General features: G+C 38.4%; 1 protein-coding gene across 2 annotated transcripts in view; it reads right to left on the bottom strand.

The window, feature by feature from the left end:
- The window catches only part of LOC150102588 (uncharacterized), a 229600-nt gene that overhangs the window by 100370 nt on the left and 109712 nt on the right, over positions 1 to 19518 (bottom strand). For both annotated transcript variants that reach the window (XR_016548914.1, XM_090398830.1), the window contains exon 4: positions 3984 to 4217. Coding sequence is in view for 1 of the 2 variants with exons in the window: in XM_090398830.1 (XP_090254956.1) it covers positions 3984 to 4217 (234 nt within the window). In the remaining variant the exon portion in view is untranslated. The remainder of the gene's footprint in view (positions 1 to 3983; positions 4218 to 19518) is intronic.

Raw genomic sequence — 19518 nt, 5'->3', positions numbered from 1 at the left:
CTCCGCATTCCTTTAAAGGCTATGTGGAGGTCTCCTCTCAGTTATACAGCTTTGACCCTTAAGCACCCCTGGAGATATTATACTCCTAAATAAATATATCATATTTTCTTGAATATAACTCTCCCTTTTTTTTTTCCCAAAAATTAAATCTAAAAAAAAATCATGGTGAGAGATATGTGTACGGATTTTCGGAAACTAAAGTTTTCAGGAAAGAACTGGAAATGCGTATGACTTATCAAGAATCTCCTATTCGCTATCGCTGCTTCCAGCATTGAGAGTGGTTTCCTTGTGTGCATTGTCAAAGTCATCTACCAGAAAGCGTCATCTTCTTTCTCATTATTTTAAGCAAAAATTATCAATAATTTACAAGACTTGAGATACGTAATGAACAATCCTTCATGAATGACTAATGAGAAGTGAAAGCAGAGCGCGAAACAGACAGCAATGGTGGGCCAGTAGAAATAGAGCAGCTATGAAGACATACATATGATTGGTGCAGTATTAACAAAAGATCATGCAACCCAACGACAAAGGCAAGCCGATAATTGAGTTGAAATGCTAATTCTTTTCAACCGAATTCCATAATATCTGAAACTGCCATAACAACATTCACTATATATATTTCTTAGTTTTAACACATTCACGATGTGGTGGTATTTTTGCCTGTTTATTGTTCAGGCGGAACTTCTCATTACCATTTGTGTACCACTTTCACGTCGAGCAATCAAGCTCAACTTACACAGAAAGTTTCAATCCTTTGGTTGAATTTTATTGCTGTTTGTTTGTGTGCCACTTCTGCAGCGAGCTGGCGGGTGAACTCGCACACACATATATGTCATGTTTCAATTCGTGGTAGAATTTTATTTGAAGTTAGCCTTTGTGATCCATCTTAATGACATCGAAAATTTTGAATGTAATCAAACAAACACTTATTTCATGTAATTGTAAAATTGAAAAATAGTTTTTAGGTAGATACTATGTTTGCCGGTGCAACATATGGTTTTGCTTGAGTTTATACAGCATAGTTTCTGTGGGAAGGGACATGTGATTCATTAGTTAATGTCGATTTCACCCCACTTGTTTCTAATTGCATTATTTGTTGAGAAATATATTACACAGACTGCAAATGTCTCTGTACCTTATTCAGTGATACAATATAACTACTTGTTTATCTTGCATCTGCAGTATAGTGACTGTTGAGAAGTGTGCGTTGTTTATTGCAGGGAGTGAGTCACTATCGCCCCAAAGTGAGTGTGTTTAAATTTTTTTCGTATCCGAGGTATATGCAAAACTGTAATTTCTTTTTTCGTAAAGTAAAATCAGGGGTGCGAGTTATATTGGAGTAAATATAGTAGTACAAGTCTGCAAGATTCCCTAAATAAATCTAATAACTGCTGTAATAAATTTGGTGTGAAAATCAGCAATAAAAAGACAATGAAAATAGGCAGGAACATTGAAAACAACTGCATCCTGAATGAAGAACCTACAGAACACATAAAATGTTTAAAGGTATTTAGACACAATTTTTAGTGAAGATGGAAATTAAATATGGAAATAATAAAAGACAGAATTATTAAAGCTGGTATGGTACAAAGTCCAGTGAACAATTTTATATGGAATAAAAGAGAAATCAGTCAAAATACTAAATTATTTGTACAAGACAACGTTCAAACCAATTTTAATTTATGGATTAGAAATAAAACACTTCAAAGACTGGAAACCACAAATATGAGATTTCTGATAAAGATTAGGATAGTGAATAGATGGATCATTGACATTATCATATTAAAAACGAGGGCAAAAGTTGACATTGTTAGCAGTTTATCTCAGGTGGTATGGTCATTAGTTTGAAATGGAAGAAGAAAGGTTAGCAAAGTTGTTTTTTTTCCAGGACAGCAGGAAAAAGACTCAGAAGACCAAGATCTAGGTGGATTGATATTATAGGAAGTGCCTTAGAAGACTGAAATATAAGATCTGATAATATTGGAGTATTGACAGATAACAGATTAATTTGTTGGAAAATTGCCAAAAGAAAGTAACGATTTAACATTTTAATGTAGTACCATCATAATATCCTGTACATTCTCTCCTCAGAGTACTTATCAGGAATTTGATGATGTTACTTCTAGTGTATAAATTTTGATTGCAAATGGGGAAATACTATCTAAAATAGGAGATTTGTTGGTATCAAGATAAAATTAGGATTTTTTTCCTGATGTCTTTCTTGCTAAAGATCTGAAAAGGGGTGCATAACTGTTTATGAAAGAGTGAGAGATTATTTTCCTTGATCATCTATAGAGTTAGAAAAGACTGATGGCAAGAAATGAGCTTTGGATGTTGTCATCATGCTAGCTACCAACATAAATATGAAAGAATTGGAGTGATTTAAAGGAAGAATTTGCACTCAATAGTGATAGTAAGAGACAAGAAAGCATGACTGCCATTTGAGTTGAGCAAATCAACATTTTCTGTATTTCACCATTTCAAAGTCGGGTTTTAATTCACTAATTATAAACATATTGCAGACTGCAGTGTAAGCTGGACACAAAGTCAGGAATTCCGTCTGTCAGAGAAACAAGGCTTACACAGCAATTAACCATTCTATATGGAGTGATGAATAAAAGCTTATATTCCGGTTATTTGGATTTTTTTCCTGATGTCTTTCTTGCTAAAGATCTGAAAAGGGGTGCATAACTGTTTATGAAAGAGTGAGAGATTATTTTCCTTGATCATCTATAGAATTAGAAAAGGCTGATGGCAAGAAATGAGCTTTGGATGTTGTCATCATGCTAGCTACCAACATAAATATGAAAGAATTGGAGTGATTTAAAGGAAGAATTTACACTCAATAGTGATAGTAAGAGACAAGAAAGCATGACTGCCATTTGAGTTGAGCAAATCAACATTTTCTGTATTTCACCATTTCAAAGTCGGGTTTTAATTCACTAATTATAAACATATTGCAGACTGCAGTGTAAGCTGGACACAAAGTCAGGAATTCCGTCTGTCAGAGAAACAAGGCTTACACAGCAATTAACCATTCTATATGGAGTGATGAATAAAAGCTTATATTCCGGTTATTTAGTGACAATAATCCTCACTTGAATTTCCTGATCCAGAACAAGTGTCTGGATCAAGAAAACATGGGAAAAATAAACACAGACAGGTTATAGTTTGAATTATCAAGAAGCAGCAAGACATCTGTTAATCACTGGATCACTTTTTCCACGTTTAATCTTTATTTTTTTGACTATCCTAGTTCTAGCATGGACAGGTGCACATATATGCTACTAACCACTTCTCCCCCTTCCCCTTTCTTACTTTAAGTATGATCATTTTGGTTGATAAAGAAACATCAGTCTACATGTTTATATATTATTCATTTTTTCACCTCTCCTTAAATCTTAGGCCATGTTGCAGCATGTGTATATAAATATGTACTTATTCATATATTTTCATTATTTCTTTGTTCTTGTATTATTTTCTCAACAATACAGTAACAGAGAAATAGCTACCAATCCAAAGTGTCTGGTAGCTTTATTCCAAAGCTCTTTCTCTTATTACTAGTGACAATAGCAGATGGTTGACTTGGAGATCTTTTCAGTGGGTAGGGATTCTGTTGTAAGGAAAATACACTTTTTTAAAACTTTTTTTTTTTAAAACCTCCATAGTTTAAAAATATGTATCATTCAGTCTGGAATATACGGCAATTACATTCTACCTGTAATGGAAATTTTTTCCTATCACACACATAGTTTAAGATTTGATATGAATAAAAAATTAACCACAACAATTAAGGAAATTTTTTTTTGTTTTTAATGGACAAATTACATGTGAGAAAGTGGCTGTATGGTAGCTCATACTTTCTAACTACTATAAATAATACTGAATCAGTTCATTTTCTTATAGAAAATGGATGGTTACACAGATACACAATAAGAAATTATTATTATAGACATACAATACCATTTTTGATAACTCACTTCTAGTGATACTTTTTCACTGGTTCTATTAGTAATGGGAATAAGGCACTCTTTTGCAACTTTCTGGAGATGTATGAGCAGAGATTCAAAATGTTCAAATATATCGGGAACATAGGGCTGTGCAGGGGTGCCTTTTTCTGATTTCATCAGTAAAAATTCCCACAGAGTAATAACTTTGGCCAACCTTGGAAGTATTATTTCCATTAGTTCTTCATCCTTGCACTGTCGAAGAAACTAGACAGAAAAAAAAATCTCTGAAAATAAATTTTCACCATATATGAATATGATGAAATATACACAAATATATGTACAAACGTGCAATAAAATTCAATTCTTTAAGCAGTCAGTCACATTTAGCTACTACTTTTTTTCCTCATTCTATACAGAAAATAACATTAAATAATAATCTTACAGCACTTTAAATTACTTTTAATACATTTTAAAACGAACTGGAAAATATGCACGGAATAGAGTAAAATTATAAACATCTCGCTTGCTCTCTCTCTTTTTTTTTTTAAATGAATCTTGGCACCATAGATGCCAGGGGAACAGAATCCCCCTTTCAAGTTATCAAAATTTGAGTCATCAGAATTCAAGGAGAATTGGCCTACCAGTCCAGAACTCGGGGGGTTGGGTGCCGTAGGCACCAGGGGGGAGGAAACCCCCTTTCAAGTCATCAGAATTCAAGGAGAACCGGCCTATCAGTCCGGAATTCGGGGGGTTGGGTGGCGCAGGAGCCAGGGGGAGGAACCCCCCTTTTGAGTTTTCAAAATTCGAGTCATCAGAATTCAAGGAGAACCGACCTACCAGTCTGGAACTCGCGGGGGGGGGGCAGAGGACAGAGGTCCCCTTTTGAAGACTCAACACTCGGGGGGATACTCTGAGTGTCGAGTCTTCGAAATGCGAGTCATCAGAATTCAAGAACTGGTCTACCAGTCCGGAACGGGGGGGGGGCACAGGCACCAGGGGAGTGGAGCCCCCTAGTACAATATAAAAACAGCATTCACCTGACCAAATATGAGACTCTTTTTTTTTTTTTTTTTAAAGGAGCATGCACCATGGAGCTGAAATTAATCAGGTACACATGTACATATTTCAAAAGAATTATATACAAAGATTAGAGCAATATTTTTTTTCATAAAAATCTACTTTTTAATGTCATGAAATATTGACAGTGTTGCAACTTATCAGCATCTGACAAGAGGTAAATTCAGAAAAATCTAAATGAAAGCTGATTATTTTCTTCATTGCAAAATTCACACACACACATGGATAGTTTATATGGCTAATTAGTGACATGACCAGTTTCATACTTCTGTCACAGACTTTATAGGATAAAAATATACATAAGGGAGGATAAGATTCAGAGAAAAACACAGTTAAAACATTGAAAATCCACTGTCATTACTTGAAGAAAGGATTGCCATTGTTTGAAATTATTTTGGACCTAGTGGCATTACCAAGTATGCATGTATAGTCTCACTTATGCCAGATGAATCATAGTTGAATAACAATCTGATAAGTTGTAACTAATTTATATTCAGATAGTTGGGGTTAAGCTAAAGTTTTGTTGATTCCAGTTGCTGTGTTTTCATGAACAAAGAAAGATCATGGTTTAGAGGTATCAATGCAATTATGATTTTGTAATTCTTGAATTTTTGGCACCGTTGTAATGGAAGCTGACATATGAAAAGAAAGAATATCCCTATTTTTATTTTTTCCCACAATTATCAATTTCATGTAATGTTTGTGGATGAATATAAACTCATGATAATTATTTTATCACAGACATTCTTCTGGAATGGGAATGGGAAATCTGAGCTCTCTAGTTAATTTTTCATCAGAACTGATGAAAAGGTGAGCTTGGGCATCCCACTATATAAATATCATCAACAATTTCATGATATGTACCCTCAAGGGGTGTTCAGGCTACTATGACAGCACGACTTGATTAAGTTTACATTATTATTAATCTAATATCAACAATTTTTCTCCAAATTAGTCCGTTACTTGTCAGCACTCCAATATTGTTATATCTAACATTTTGCTCTTCTAAAGCACCTGTGAATCAATCCACCTAGACCAGGGGTCTCAAACTCAAACGCAGCAAAGGGCCAGTCAATTAGTTATATCTGACACGGATCGTATTCAATATTATTCTGTGAACCAAAGCATAAACTAAAAAAAGAAGGGTTCTAACAAAGGCCATTTTGTAAAGTGTAGTAATAAAACTTATTACTACACTTTACAAAGTGTAGTAATAAGTTATATTACTATACTATATCAATGTTTCTAACATCCTGCGGATGTTAGAAACATTGATTTCTAGAAAAGAAATCATTAAGGTCACCGGATATGAAACCTTCGCAGGCTGTATCCGGCCTGCAGGCCACCAGTTTGCGACCGCTGACCTATACCTTGATCTTCCTCTGGGTCTCTTTTCTGCAATCTTGGCATCAAACATCTGCTCTGCTCATCTTTCCTTATCCATTCTATTTAAGTGGTGGCCATACTATCTTAGATTAGCTCATTTCACACATTCTCAAATGCCAACAATATCAAATTCCTTTCTAAAGTCTTTATATATATATATATATATATATATATATATGATTCTGCCATTGATGCCACCTGTTCACTCCCTTAATTTTTTTTCAGAACTCTCATATCTGTTAATCTCTAATCTTTGATCAAGTGCTTTATTTGTAATCCATAACTTAAAACTCATTTGAACACTGTCTTGTATACTGTTAGTTTCATGTTTTGGCCAATCTCTCTCTTATTCCATATAAATTTATTCAACTCCCTCTATCATGTTTGCTTATTCTGTTTTTAAGTCCAAATTTAATTTGCCATCTTCACTAAAAATTGTGCCTAAATAGCCAAAATCTTTTACTTGTTCTATAGGTTCTCCACTGAGAATGCGATGAAAATTTCTATGTTTCTACCTATTCTCATAGTTTTGGTTGTTTTATTGCTGATTTTCAAGCCAAATTTGTAACAGCTGTTATAAAATTTAGTTAGAGAACACTGGAGACTTACAGTGGATGTATAATAAATTTGGTTTAATCCTTTATCCAAGTGTGAGCAAACAAAGTTTGCGCCTGAAAGTATCTTCAGGACTGGGGTAAGGTGGTACAACACCAGGACAAATCGTTGCAAAGGTGTAGCAAGCTACCAACACTCCTGTCTCAGTATCTCCTATAATGCAAAACACATCTCCTTGCGGATATGTCTAATGTTACGCATTAAAGGAAGTATTCCATATAAAGCATGGAAGTGTTCCATGCTTTATATTTCCATTCTTAGTGTCACACCTTATTATTAAATTTCTCTGGATTAGAGATAGTTGATAGAAGTTTTTTCACTTGGCTATGCTACCAATTATATATTTGATTTAATTCTTTAACTTTCAACATCTTTATCCAAGTGTAAACAAACAAAGTTTGCACGGAAATATGACTTCTCCATTACTTCCACCTTAGTATCACCACCTCTGGGTCTGGTTCCCACTGATGAGACCTCAATAACGGTCAAAACCAGTCTGGGTAGTGACCCTTCCCTCAATGTTTAGCATTATACATGTCCACAAGGAGATGTACTTGTTTTGCTACCAATTACAGGGTGTTCGGGATAAATTTGACAGTTTCGTAAGGAAAAAGAAAATCTTCTTTGTATCTATTAAATTTAATGAATTGACAAAAAAACATTACAGGCAGAGTTAATTACAATACTATCAACAAGATTTACTCAAAATAACCACCATTAGCATCGATCACAGCTTCAATTCTGCTTCAGAACCTCGAACAAGCTGATGCTACAGTCTCCCTGGGAAGGGCCGCAAAAACTGTTTTAATTTTATCCATTAACTGGGCTTTTGTATTACTGGAAGTGCGATTGGTGTCTTTTTCAACTGCGCCCCATACAAAATAATCCATGGGGTTAAGGTCTGGGGAGTTTGGAGGCCAAACATTTGGACTGGTGAAGTCGTAGAAATTTTCAGACAACCATTTTTGACTTTTCCCAGAGGTGTGGCAAGGGGCCGAATCCTGCTGCCATACATACGGCCTACCATTGGCTACCCTCGTTATCCAGGGCTTGACTACAGTTAGCAACTCCACGAACAAAGCCCGAATTCCAATGCCAGGGTTCTTCAACACCTGTTCCTGCAGATTTGCGAGGAATTCTGCTGTACGAACGCAATCAGATCGTCTGCTAGGGATCTTTCTTCTTGCTACATCCTCGTAGTCACCATTGCAAGTCTCTAGTTCATGCCTGATTGTTTTTACTGTATTCAGGGAGCATTGGGCAGCAGTCGTAATATCCTTATTTTGATGGCGGGCACGAATCATCATGATACAAGTTATTCTCTTCCATGATTCAGGTGGGTTCCAGCTATCCATCCTTTCTGACATCTTGTATATGAATGAAGAAGGGTCCAAACTTTTAAATGAAGAGAAGTGTGTGTTAATACATGTAACTTACGGAAAAATATAATTAATTATAAATATGTCAAATTTATCCCGAACACCCTGTATATATTTGGTTTAATTCTTTATCCAAGTGTAAGCCAAATATATAACTGGTAGTATAGCCAAGTGAAAAAACTTTCATCAACTATCTCTAATCCAGAGAAATTTAATAACAAGGTGTGACACCTTTTGGCAACTCGTACATAGAAATATGACTTCTCTATTACTTCCACCTTAGTATCATCACCTCTGGGTCTGGGTAGTGACCCTTCCCTTAATGCATAGCATTATACATGTCCGCAAGGAGATGTGCTTTACATTATGGGATACTAAGGGAAGTGATGAGAAGTTATACCATATTTTTATGAGTTGCTCCAGTCCTGAAAATACTTCAGGTGCAATCTTTGTTTGCTTACACTTGTTATCATATCGGAGATATCATAACAAGTAAATTAGAATAAAATATTTCAGGTTAAATGTACAAGAAAAATCATCATCCAATACATCCTGAATCAAACAGGAATTAGAAAATAAACTGATTTTTAAAAAAAAAAATTTTTTTTTTAATATTGTGGTACTCTACTTCGCTTATCATCTCTGCAATTCTATTGTTCATCAAAGAGGACATGAAATGTGATGAAATTTTGCATATAATAAAGTTTTCCTAAGTTGAATCCGATAAAAATTTCAAGAAGAATCATGAAGAACCAAATTAAATATAGAAATAAACAACAGTTTTAGCAAAGCTAGTATAGCAGGAAGTCAGATTAATAAATTTATATGGAATAATATAAATAGTGAAATTATAGTGAAATTTGTCAAAACACTGAACTAGCTGTCTACAAGACAGTGTTCAAACCAATTTTAACTTATGGATCTGAGAGCAGAGTTAGGAATAAAACACTTGATTGAAGACTGGAGACTACAGACATGAGAGTTCTGAGAAAGATTAGATCTGTGAACTGATAACATCAATGGTATTATCATATTAAAATTAGGATATTATGAAAGAACTCGACATTGTTTGCATTCAGCAATGTGTTAATAGAGCTAATCTCAATTGGTATGTTCACTTAGACAGTGTTCGTTGTCATGATGGTGAGAAAAATGACCAAGAGGAAGACCAAGATGTAGGTGGATTGATACAGTAAGACGTGCTTTAGAAGACAGAAATATAAGATCTGATAATATTGGAGTCTAGACAGATAAAGATTAATTTGGAGGAAAATTGTTGATAGGAAGTTAGTAATGACGCAACTTTATCATGGTGTACCATCATAATATTCTGTATACCCCCTTGAAGGAACAAATCAGAAATTTGATGATAACTAATCCAAAAGTTTTTAGGTCCACCCCCCCCCCCCCACACACACACATACACCACCACCACATTCTCTTCTCCATGTAGTGTGAGTGACACTCTGGTGGGGGGGGGGGGGGGTGGGGGGGGGGGGGGGTGGGGGGGGGGGGGGGTGGGGGGGGGGGGGGGTGGGGGGGGGGGGGGGTGGGGGGGGGGGGGGGTGGGGGGGGGGGGGGGTGGGGGGGGGGGGGGGTGGGGGGGGGGGGGGGTGGGGGGGGGGGGGGGTGGGGGGGGGGGGGGGTGGGGGGGGGGGGGGGTGGGGGGGGGGGGGGGTGGGGGGGGGGGGGGGTGGGGGGGGGGGGGGGTGGGGGGGGGGGGGGGTGGGGGGGGGGGGGGGTGGGGGGGGGGGGGGGTGGGGGGGGGGGGGGGTGGGGGGGGGGGGGGGTGGGGGGGGGGGGGGGTGGGGGGGGGGGGGGGTGGGGGGGGGGGGGGGTGGGGGGGGGGGGGGGTGGGGGGGGGGGGGGGTGGGGGGGGGGGGGGGTGGGGGGGGGGGGGGGTGGGGGGGGGGGGGGGTGGGGGGGGGGGGGGGTGGGGGGGGGGGGGGGTGGGGGGGGGGGGGGGTAGGAGTGTTCAAGCGACTATGACAGTGTTACACGATTAAGTTTACATTATTAATTGCTTATCCCCAATTTTCCTCCAAATAAGTCTACTGTCAGCACTCCAATATTGTCATATCCAACATTTCACTCTTCTAAAGCACTTCTGAATGAATCCACCTAGACCTTGATCTTCCTCTGGGTCTCTGATTTTGCTAACCTTAAATAGAATGGGTAAACTTTCTTTACCCATTCTATTTAAGTGTGGTCATACAACCTTAGATTAACTCTGCTTATACATTCTACAATGCTAACAAAGTCAAGTTCCTTTCTAATATCTTCATATTTTTAATATGATTCTGTCATTGATGGCATCTATTCAGTCCTCTAATTTTTCTCAGAATCCTCATATCTGTGGTCTCTAATCTTGAAAAACATGTACATAAAACATCTTCAATGCTGCTTCCCACTGTTGAGAAGGATAAATGATAATGTCAGTTTAATAAAAAAAAATAATAATAAATTTATCTAACAGGAAACCAAAGGAATAACTAACTGTGCTGACTTCTCAGCTACAAATAATCTACTGAGTAGTACTAAGCTACCTATGCTGACAAGAGCTAACATACCTTTAATTCCTGTGAAAATTTCAGTCAATGCAAATGTGCTAGCATGTGTGTTGCATAACATCTGCTCACCTTTAGCTGTTAAAAGGCATTGATCCCTCGCTGTAGATTCTGCATAGGGAATAACATAACTCTTTCTTCATGTATAACTAGTCAACATGTACTTTGATGGCAGTGCTCGCCTTATCTGATTTACAGTCACGCTGTGAATGTCTTAATATTTGTAATTGTTTATGACTATTTATATAATTCAAATAAATAACTGATATAAATAAATAAATTTATATTAAATTTATTTATTTGACTGCTGAAAAATAATTTCTTCATAAATTTCTTGGGTGTGCAGTGACCAACCTTAGCATGCCCTGAATATACGATATCTCCCTGGGCCAGTTTTCGTTAGACCTCAAATAAACATTGAAACCAGTGTGTGTCACTAACTACACTGGTTTTGACCTTTATTTATTTATGTGTGGTTCTCACCCAATATGGGAAGTATACTTTGTTTCACTGGTTTCGGATGTGTATAATGCTAAGCAATATACACGTTAGAAAGGAAGCATGCTTTGCATTAACCAATGCTAAGACGATTAGTGTGTGAAGTTAACAGCCTCTATACAAAAGTAGCCTAGTCATGAAGATACTTCATGCACAAACTCTATTGTGTACACTTGGATAAAAAGGATAAAATTTTCTACTGTGATTGAAATAACATGGATATAAAACATAAATTATATATTTCATCCATATGGCTGATTGGTGTTAAATCAGAACATTAATTAGATTTTATATGAAATACATTTCACAGTTATTTTTATATTAATGACTTTTTGTACTTCATTTTGCAAACCAGCAATTTTGACTAAATCTTTACAATTTGAAGTAAATAATGTAATTCAATAAACAGTTTTTAGTTTTTAACAAGTGTGGGATACTCTCTGAATCATAAGGTTTTCTATCTCAAAGAACAGAGACACCAGGTGTTCAGTTTGAAAAAAAGCCATGTTACCCTTCACGATGTGTGCTATATGTCTCTATTAACATACCATATTAATATATTATAGTATGGCATAAATTCTCACTGCTTCCAAATATTTCTACAGGTTAAGAGATCAAAGTCCCCCTTCGTTTTTCTTTTTAATTAAGACACTCTTCCTGAATTATTGAAGATTAATATGGCTAATTCAAGAGGTTATTTGCCCATACATAGACAGTACTGATGTGTTATAGGTTTTCTAACCTCTGATGTGCGAGATAGATACAATCATTATTTTGAAATAAATATATTTTTTTTAAAAAGAGTGATGTCTGATTTAAAAATCACATACATGTCTGTGTAGAAATATTTGTGAGGTTGGCATAGAATCTCTGAATGAGCCAATCAAGCATAAGTGGTGCTACAATACCACACACACACACACAGTCAAATTTCACTATTAGCAACCACAGGATTAGTTTTTATAGTGGCTAGGGTAGTTTGCTATAGTGAACTTGAGAGAAGAATTGTGGAATTTAAGGAAATCGTCCTCAATCCATCACATCTTAACACTAACCTCAGCTATAATCCCTTTGATTTTCACTGCATTGCTATTCAAATTTTGGTGTTCATTACACCATGACCATGTATACATGCTCAACAATACAATGGTATCTGGAATGCCATCTTCAAATGTTAGTAATACACTGGCAATGTAATTTATAGCTTTTCTCTTGCAATTTTTTGTATTTCTCTTTTCATGTAATGCACCCGATGAAGTCTTCTAAGAAGATGAAGATAGTTGTACACTTTAAATAAAAAAGTGTTCTCTCAGCTTCCAGTCATTTATTCTACTTCAAATATCCATCTATCTATCCGACGTGCCGAAAGTTGCTCCTGCCTAAAATTAAATTTTGTGCAGTCTAATTCTTCAATCAACTTCAAGTTTTATACCTGCATAATCGTAAGCACCTGATCTATCGCGTTATAAAATTATTTTTTTAAATTTGCGAAGCTAGGAAAAGTTATTTAATTTTAAAATCTTCTTTGTTCCTTTGTTCTGTTGGTTATTATTACAACGGTATGTCCTCGAGTGCCTGGAAATCGTGACAGTTTACATTTCCCCAGGTTTGCCCAAAGCAATGGCCCGCAAAAACTGAAGTATATCACCACCACCAGCAGTTCATTGCCCGAGCTCAGCAGGAATCGGTCCAAGGTCGCAGGATTCTGATCAAGGAAAGGACGCCAGCCACAGCTCCAGAGAAAGAAAAGACATCAGTCTCAGTCCCCCGGACAACAACGAACAAAGGTCAGTACTCTGTCTCTTATGCCAACATTGTAGCTAATACCAGCGTGCGAATTAATACCACTGGTACAACGACCACCCCACATGCAAACATACAGCTAACCAACCACGTTTCCTGAGACAACAGAATTGTAATTTTCACAATCGAAAATATCCCACTAGAAAAGTATTTAGACGCAGTAGTTCAGCATGTTCCCCCCCAAAAAATATAACTCGCATTTCAAGAGTTGCCGGAACCATACAAATGTACTTTAACAACGCATGTTGGTCTGAGACATTAATTGAAATGGGAATAGACATCGGAGCATGCCACGTGAATGTCTCACCAATTGCGCTTGCTCCCACAAAAGTAACAGTGTCAAATGTCCCACTGGAAATAAGCCATTAAATGCTTCACAGATTACTGTCAAAATACGGTGCAGTGACAGGTAAAATCCGAACGCTACATGCCTCTACAATTAGGCCTGAATTCGCTCACATCAAGAGCTTTAGAAGACAGGCTCTAATGCACTTTGGCGACAATACAATCGGCTCCATACCCAAAATAATCAACACAGAAATAGACGGAGTACCCTACACCTTTTATATTACTGTTGCTGCTCAGTGCTTTTTACTGCCACGAAGAAGGTCATGTAAGGAAGTTATGCCTGTATATACCCAGAAATAAGAAACCAGTTAACGATACTACCAACCCTAGCAGATCAGAGAATCAGAAGCAGCAAGCAGCCAACCCCCAAAAACAGAGCATCCCTAACGAACAACAAAAATCTCATGGAAACAACTCTCAGTCAAATACCGAGGAGACAAAATCAAGTGGTAGCACTAACGAAACCCAACTTTCAGAAGAACCTCCACCAACATCGATTAAAAGCAATCCTAGAGAAAAGGAAACAGAAAACAGACAACTAACTAACTCTGATAAAGATAAAAATAATGAAGAGGAGCAAGAAACAAAAACGTAAAAACAGCCAAAGACAAACCAGTGCAGCTGCAACAGGGAACCTTTGCCTCCAAGCATTCCGGAACAATCCCAACAGCCTGTAGAGCGGGGGGAGGGGGGATGAAGAGATCGAGGTCCCTGAGTCCTCAGATGGTGAAGAGGAAACTGGAAATGCAGGTCTTCCTCACACTGAAAGCCCATTTACAAATGAGCAGCTTCAGAACTTTCCTAAAAAAAGTTTCACAAAAACTGCTGACATCAGTGGCCTTATCACCCAGCTGGAAGAATTAAGAACATTCTGGCAGGGAAAAGAGGGAGAAAAATCACCAATCTCAGGAAAAGAATATACTACCTGATAAACGGGCTTGAATCGCAGTGGCAGCATAACTCTCCGTAAAGGAAGTGAGGATTACCGCACCAAAATAAAACTAACCATAAAATAATGAGCACCTCAGTAAACCTTCTCTCACTAAACGCTAGAGGATGTGACACACCACTGCAAAACAGGCTGATCCTGCGGCATATCCTTGCCCACCGGCCAGAAATAGTTATGCTGCAGGAAACAAACTTCCATTGCAACAGCAAAGCTTCATATCAACACTGGAAGAACTGGCCTCATACCATGCAGCACTGTCCTGCCAGACAACTTCATGGATCAGGAGTCAGCATTGAAATTCACCAAAACAGTGCTTTAAAATTAGAAATAATCGATACATTTCCTGGGTTTGCAATATATGCACTCATTACAACTCAGACAGAAAAGAAAATATATATCATTAACATATACATTCCACAAAATGAACAGCTTGCAGTGCAGGTACTAGAGTTTGTCCGAAACCACCTCGGCAAGGTCAATGATCACATCATACTGGCAGGGGATTTCAACTGCACTCTGGATCCTGCAATGGACAGACAGCAATGCCAAGAACATCGACACTCACTAGCTCAGCTTCTCCAGGATGTAATAAATGACTACGAGCTGACTGACACCTTCAGACACTTGCACCCACATGAGAAAGTGTTCTCCTGGAGAGCCAAAGGTGGTCCTACCAGTGTCCTATACCGGGCATGGCTCGACAGATACTATACATCGATGCACACAATACCCTACATCAGAAGAGTCACATATCATCCCTCTCATCCATCAGACCATGATTCCATCCATCCTTAGCATTTGCATTCCTGGACACACCGGACACAAAGGAGGAGCATACTGGATATTTAACAACAGCCTACTACAGGATACAGAATATCTGAGCACCTCCAAAATCTATATCGAAACTCTCATCAGAGATATACCTACTTCCCAATCAATTTCTGAGTGGTGGTCACGCTTTAAATCCAAAGTTAGGGTATTTATCCAAAAATATAGTCACCAGAGAAATTTGAATAAGCATTCAGTCCTTAAAAATCTGCAACAACAACAACAACAGCAATTGCATCATCCAGAATCTGAGGAATACCAGTTCCTAGAAGTCACCATACACTCACACCTAGAGCACTCTGCAAGAGGAGCACTAATAAGAGCACGATGCAAACACATTAACTTCTCAGAAGCACCCACAGAGTATTACTTCTCACTAGAAAAATGCCAACAAGAGTGCACCATTATATCTGCTACAACAACAGATAGAGGAAACATAATAGAAAATCATGACTAAATCCTGTTATATACCTTGCAGTACTACAAAAATTTATACCAAGCCAACTCAACATCTATGGAGGCCACGAATATAATTCTCTCCAATGTGAAAAGACTCACCAACAACAAGGCGTAACACAGAACTCCCCATCACGTTACACGATTTGACAACTGCCTGCACCTCCTTACCTAAAGATAAATCTCCTGGCATAGACAGGCTCACCACTGAATTTTACCAGTCCTTTTGGGAACAGCTTGGACCTATCCTCTACAGAGTATTTGTCGACGCAAATACTAATGGCTTCCCACTCAATATGACAACATCTGTTATTAAACTCATTCCAAAGAAAGGAGACGTGATGAAATTAGGAAACTGGGGACCCATCTCTATCATAAACACCGACTGTAAAATTATATCAAAAGCCATTGCCAACAAACTCAAACTCGCTCTGAGTGAAATAATAAACAGGCATCAGAGCTATTCCATCCCTGGAAGATCTATACACGAAAACTTACACCTCATAAGGGATCTCATAAGCATAGCCAACAACAACAGTGAAACAATGGGTCTTGTAACACTAGACCAAGAAAAAGCTTCTGAAAGCATTGAACACCTATACCTCTTCAGCTGCTTGAAAGCCTTTGGCTCAGGCATCATTCATTCTATTAAGATGTTGCATGCTAAGGCACACTTTTGCATGAAAATAAACAACAGACTTACCATAACTGTACCACACAGCAGAGGTATTAAACAAGGCTGTCTGCTTTCCGGTCCTCTTTACACAATTGCCATTGAACCCTTTTTGTGTAGACTCACCATGCTGCTTACGGCATCCCGTCCTAAACTTCCCTACCAAACCATAACCCTGACAGCATATGGTGATGATGTTACAATCATAGCCTGCAAAGAAGAGAACTTCCATAACATACAAACAGCATACCAACAATACCAAGCAGCCTCAGGAGCCAAACTAAACACACACAAAACCACAGGACTGTGGTGTGGCAAATGGACAAACCGAATGGATTCCCCAATATCTGGTACCTGGTCTGCAGAGGGAAACAAATACCTGGGGATTTACCTAGGAAACACGCCCTCTTATGTGGATAAGAAGTGGGAAACACTAAACAAATGTTTCAAGCAAGCACTACGAAAGTGGGCAGCAATACGAGCCTCTGCCTCCACAAGAGGGAGAACAATAATCGTTAACCAAATAGCAACCAGTGTCCTTTGGCATACACTAAAGATTCTCATGTCACCAATGCAATTCATCAAACAAATAAAGTCAACCATCTATCGATTCATATGGAACGAAACAAACTGGCTTTCCTACTCCAAGCTATGTACTTCTCTCCAAGATGGAGGACAAAACTTGACCTCCATTGACAACAGGATAACAATGTTCCGTGCTCGATTTCTCCTTAATACCCTACAACAGGAAATATCACCCAAATGCACCACTGAATATATTTTTACTTCTGCCACTAGAGGTCTCGCTCTTCACAACCTTAAGAATGACAACAGCTCACGTGCCAGTAAATCTAACAAACTTCTACAAAGATGCCCTTCGAAGATGGAAGAAGCTAAACCTCCAGCACACAGTGAAGACAGCATCCCTTCCTGAAATCCTCAAGGAACCCATCTTCCACTACACGATGGTAAGAAACCTGATCACTCAGAAAGAGATTTTCTTTCCTCCATGGAGCTGACAAGGAGTGAGGATCTTGGGTGACATTCTTTCTCTAAGCTCACCTGGCACTTTCCAAAATTGCTCGAAAACTTGGAATATGGGAATCAGCCTGAGCAGATACACACTGTAAAGGTTGCTATGCCTGATAGCATAACAGAAGAGGGGGCTTAGCCCTCCTAACTCAGAAGATCCAGTGCCTATCTTTCTGATAAAAACTAATAACTAATGGGAGAAACTTACACCCAGCAACACCAACAAAATTTACTGCACTCTAACGCAACAGTTGAACCAAAGCACTTTACTGGAAAATCCTGCATCATCTGATCAAACACTATTTCAATGGGACCTACCATATCGCACAAGAGCCATCAAACCTGATGCAGATATTCAGTGGAGAATGTGGCACAATGTATTACCCACTCCAACTATATTACGAAAATTTAATTCAAATGTCTCAGATAACTACCTGTTCTGCTACCAATCAGGAACGGTCCAGCATATTTACTTGGAATGCTCAGTAAACACTCAATTAATCAGTTTGTCTCGGGAAACGGCAGCTCTCACCTGTGGTAGTCTTCATACAGAAGAGGAGTATTTCAATCTCGTCCATGCAGAGTCAAATAATCATTCATTCTGCAATTACCTCTTTATCACTGCGAAAGCGGTAATATACAACTTCTACCTCAGCCATACAAAACCAGACAGCACAGCAACTTCACAGAGAGAAGCAGCTGACCAACTCCTTGCAGCCTTCAAGCAAAAGGTGAGAAGTCGGATCCTACACGAGCATCACCACCATAGGCAAAACAACACCTTAGATCATTTCCACGAAGATTGGAATCCATGGAATTAGCTTAGGTGTACATCATCAATTTCCCTACAAATTAAAAGGGATTGCTGATATACCGGGATATGCCTTGTATGCTCACATAAAAGCACCCAACCATGATACCCTGCATGTGTTCAACATCTACATACCACAGCAGGATGCTCTGGCATCACAAATCCTAGATTTCGTTCAAAACCATCTCTCTAGTATTGACCAAGAACATGTCAATACTAGAGAGATGGTTTTGATATTAGCTGGAGACTTTAATTGCACTCTTGACCAAGAAAACGACAGAGTTCAATGTGCTGAACAGCGTAGACAATTAATAAACAAACTTCAAACACTGGTAAACCATAATGAACTCATTGACGTCTTTCGGCATCAACATCCAGATAAGAAGTCCTACACATGGAAGTCAGTAATCACAGTGACTAATAGGCCACTCTACCAAGCACGACTGGACAGATACTATACTTCCAAACACACCTTTCCTCTCGTTAAAAACATCTCACACATCCCTTCCTAAATCTCAGATCAATTATTCGTCAAGCTGCAACTTTCTTTATCTTTGGAAGCATCCAAACCAGGAAGTGCTTATTGGATCTTCAACAACACCCTCCTGAAAGATCCAGATTACATAAGAAACACTCAAGCTTTAATAACCAACCTCACTCACTCGAAAGTGGATACAGAACCAATGAAAACATGGTGGCCCACCTAAAATCATTTATGCAGATCTACAGTCACCAGAAAAATCAACAGAGGAACATTAGAATCCGACAACTTGAAGAACAGCTCAAGTATCTCCCTGAATATCATTATGCCTTCCAAGCCATGCAAAGACATGCAGAATTATTGGCAAAAGGTGCCCTACTTCTATCACAGCATACACAAATCTTTCAGATATCCCCACAAAATATTTTTTCTCTTTGGAAAAAAAATGCCAGGCAGCAAACTCCATCTCTGCTATCAGACTTCAAGATGGCAGCATCACAGAAGATCCAAGTAAAATCGCTTCTGAAATCCTACAATACTACAAGAATGCATACAGCTCTACACGAACATCCCATCATGGCATTCACGAAATACTGAAAGAAACAAAAAAAAATCTCTGCAACAGATCGGAACCACTTAGAAAACAAAATCACGCTAGTTGA

This window comes from Typopeltis vanoorti, chromosome 10 (assembly GCF_054136105.1).
Source record: "Typopeltis vanoorti isolate ZY-2024b chromosome 10, IOZ_Tvanoo_1.0, whole genome shotgun sequence".
NCBI lineage: Eukaryota > Metazoa > Arthropoda > Arachnida > Uropygi > Thelyphonidae > Typopeltis > Typopeltis vanoorti.
This window is presented reverse-complemented; position numbering and strand designations above follow the sequence as displayed.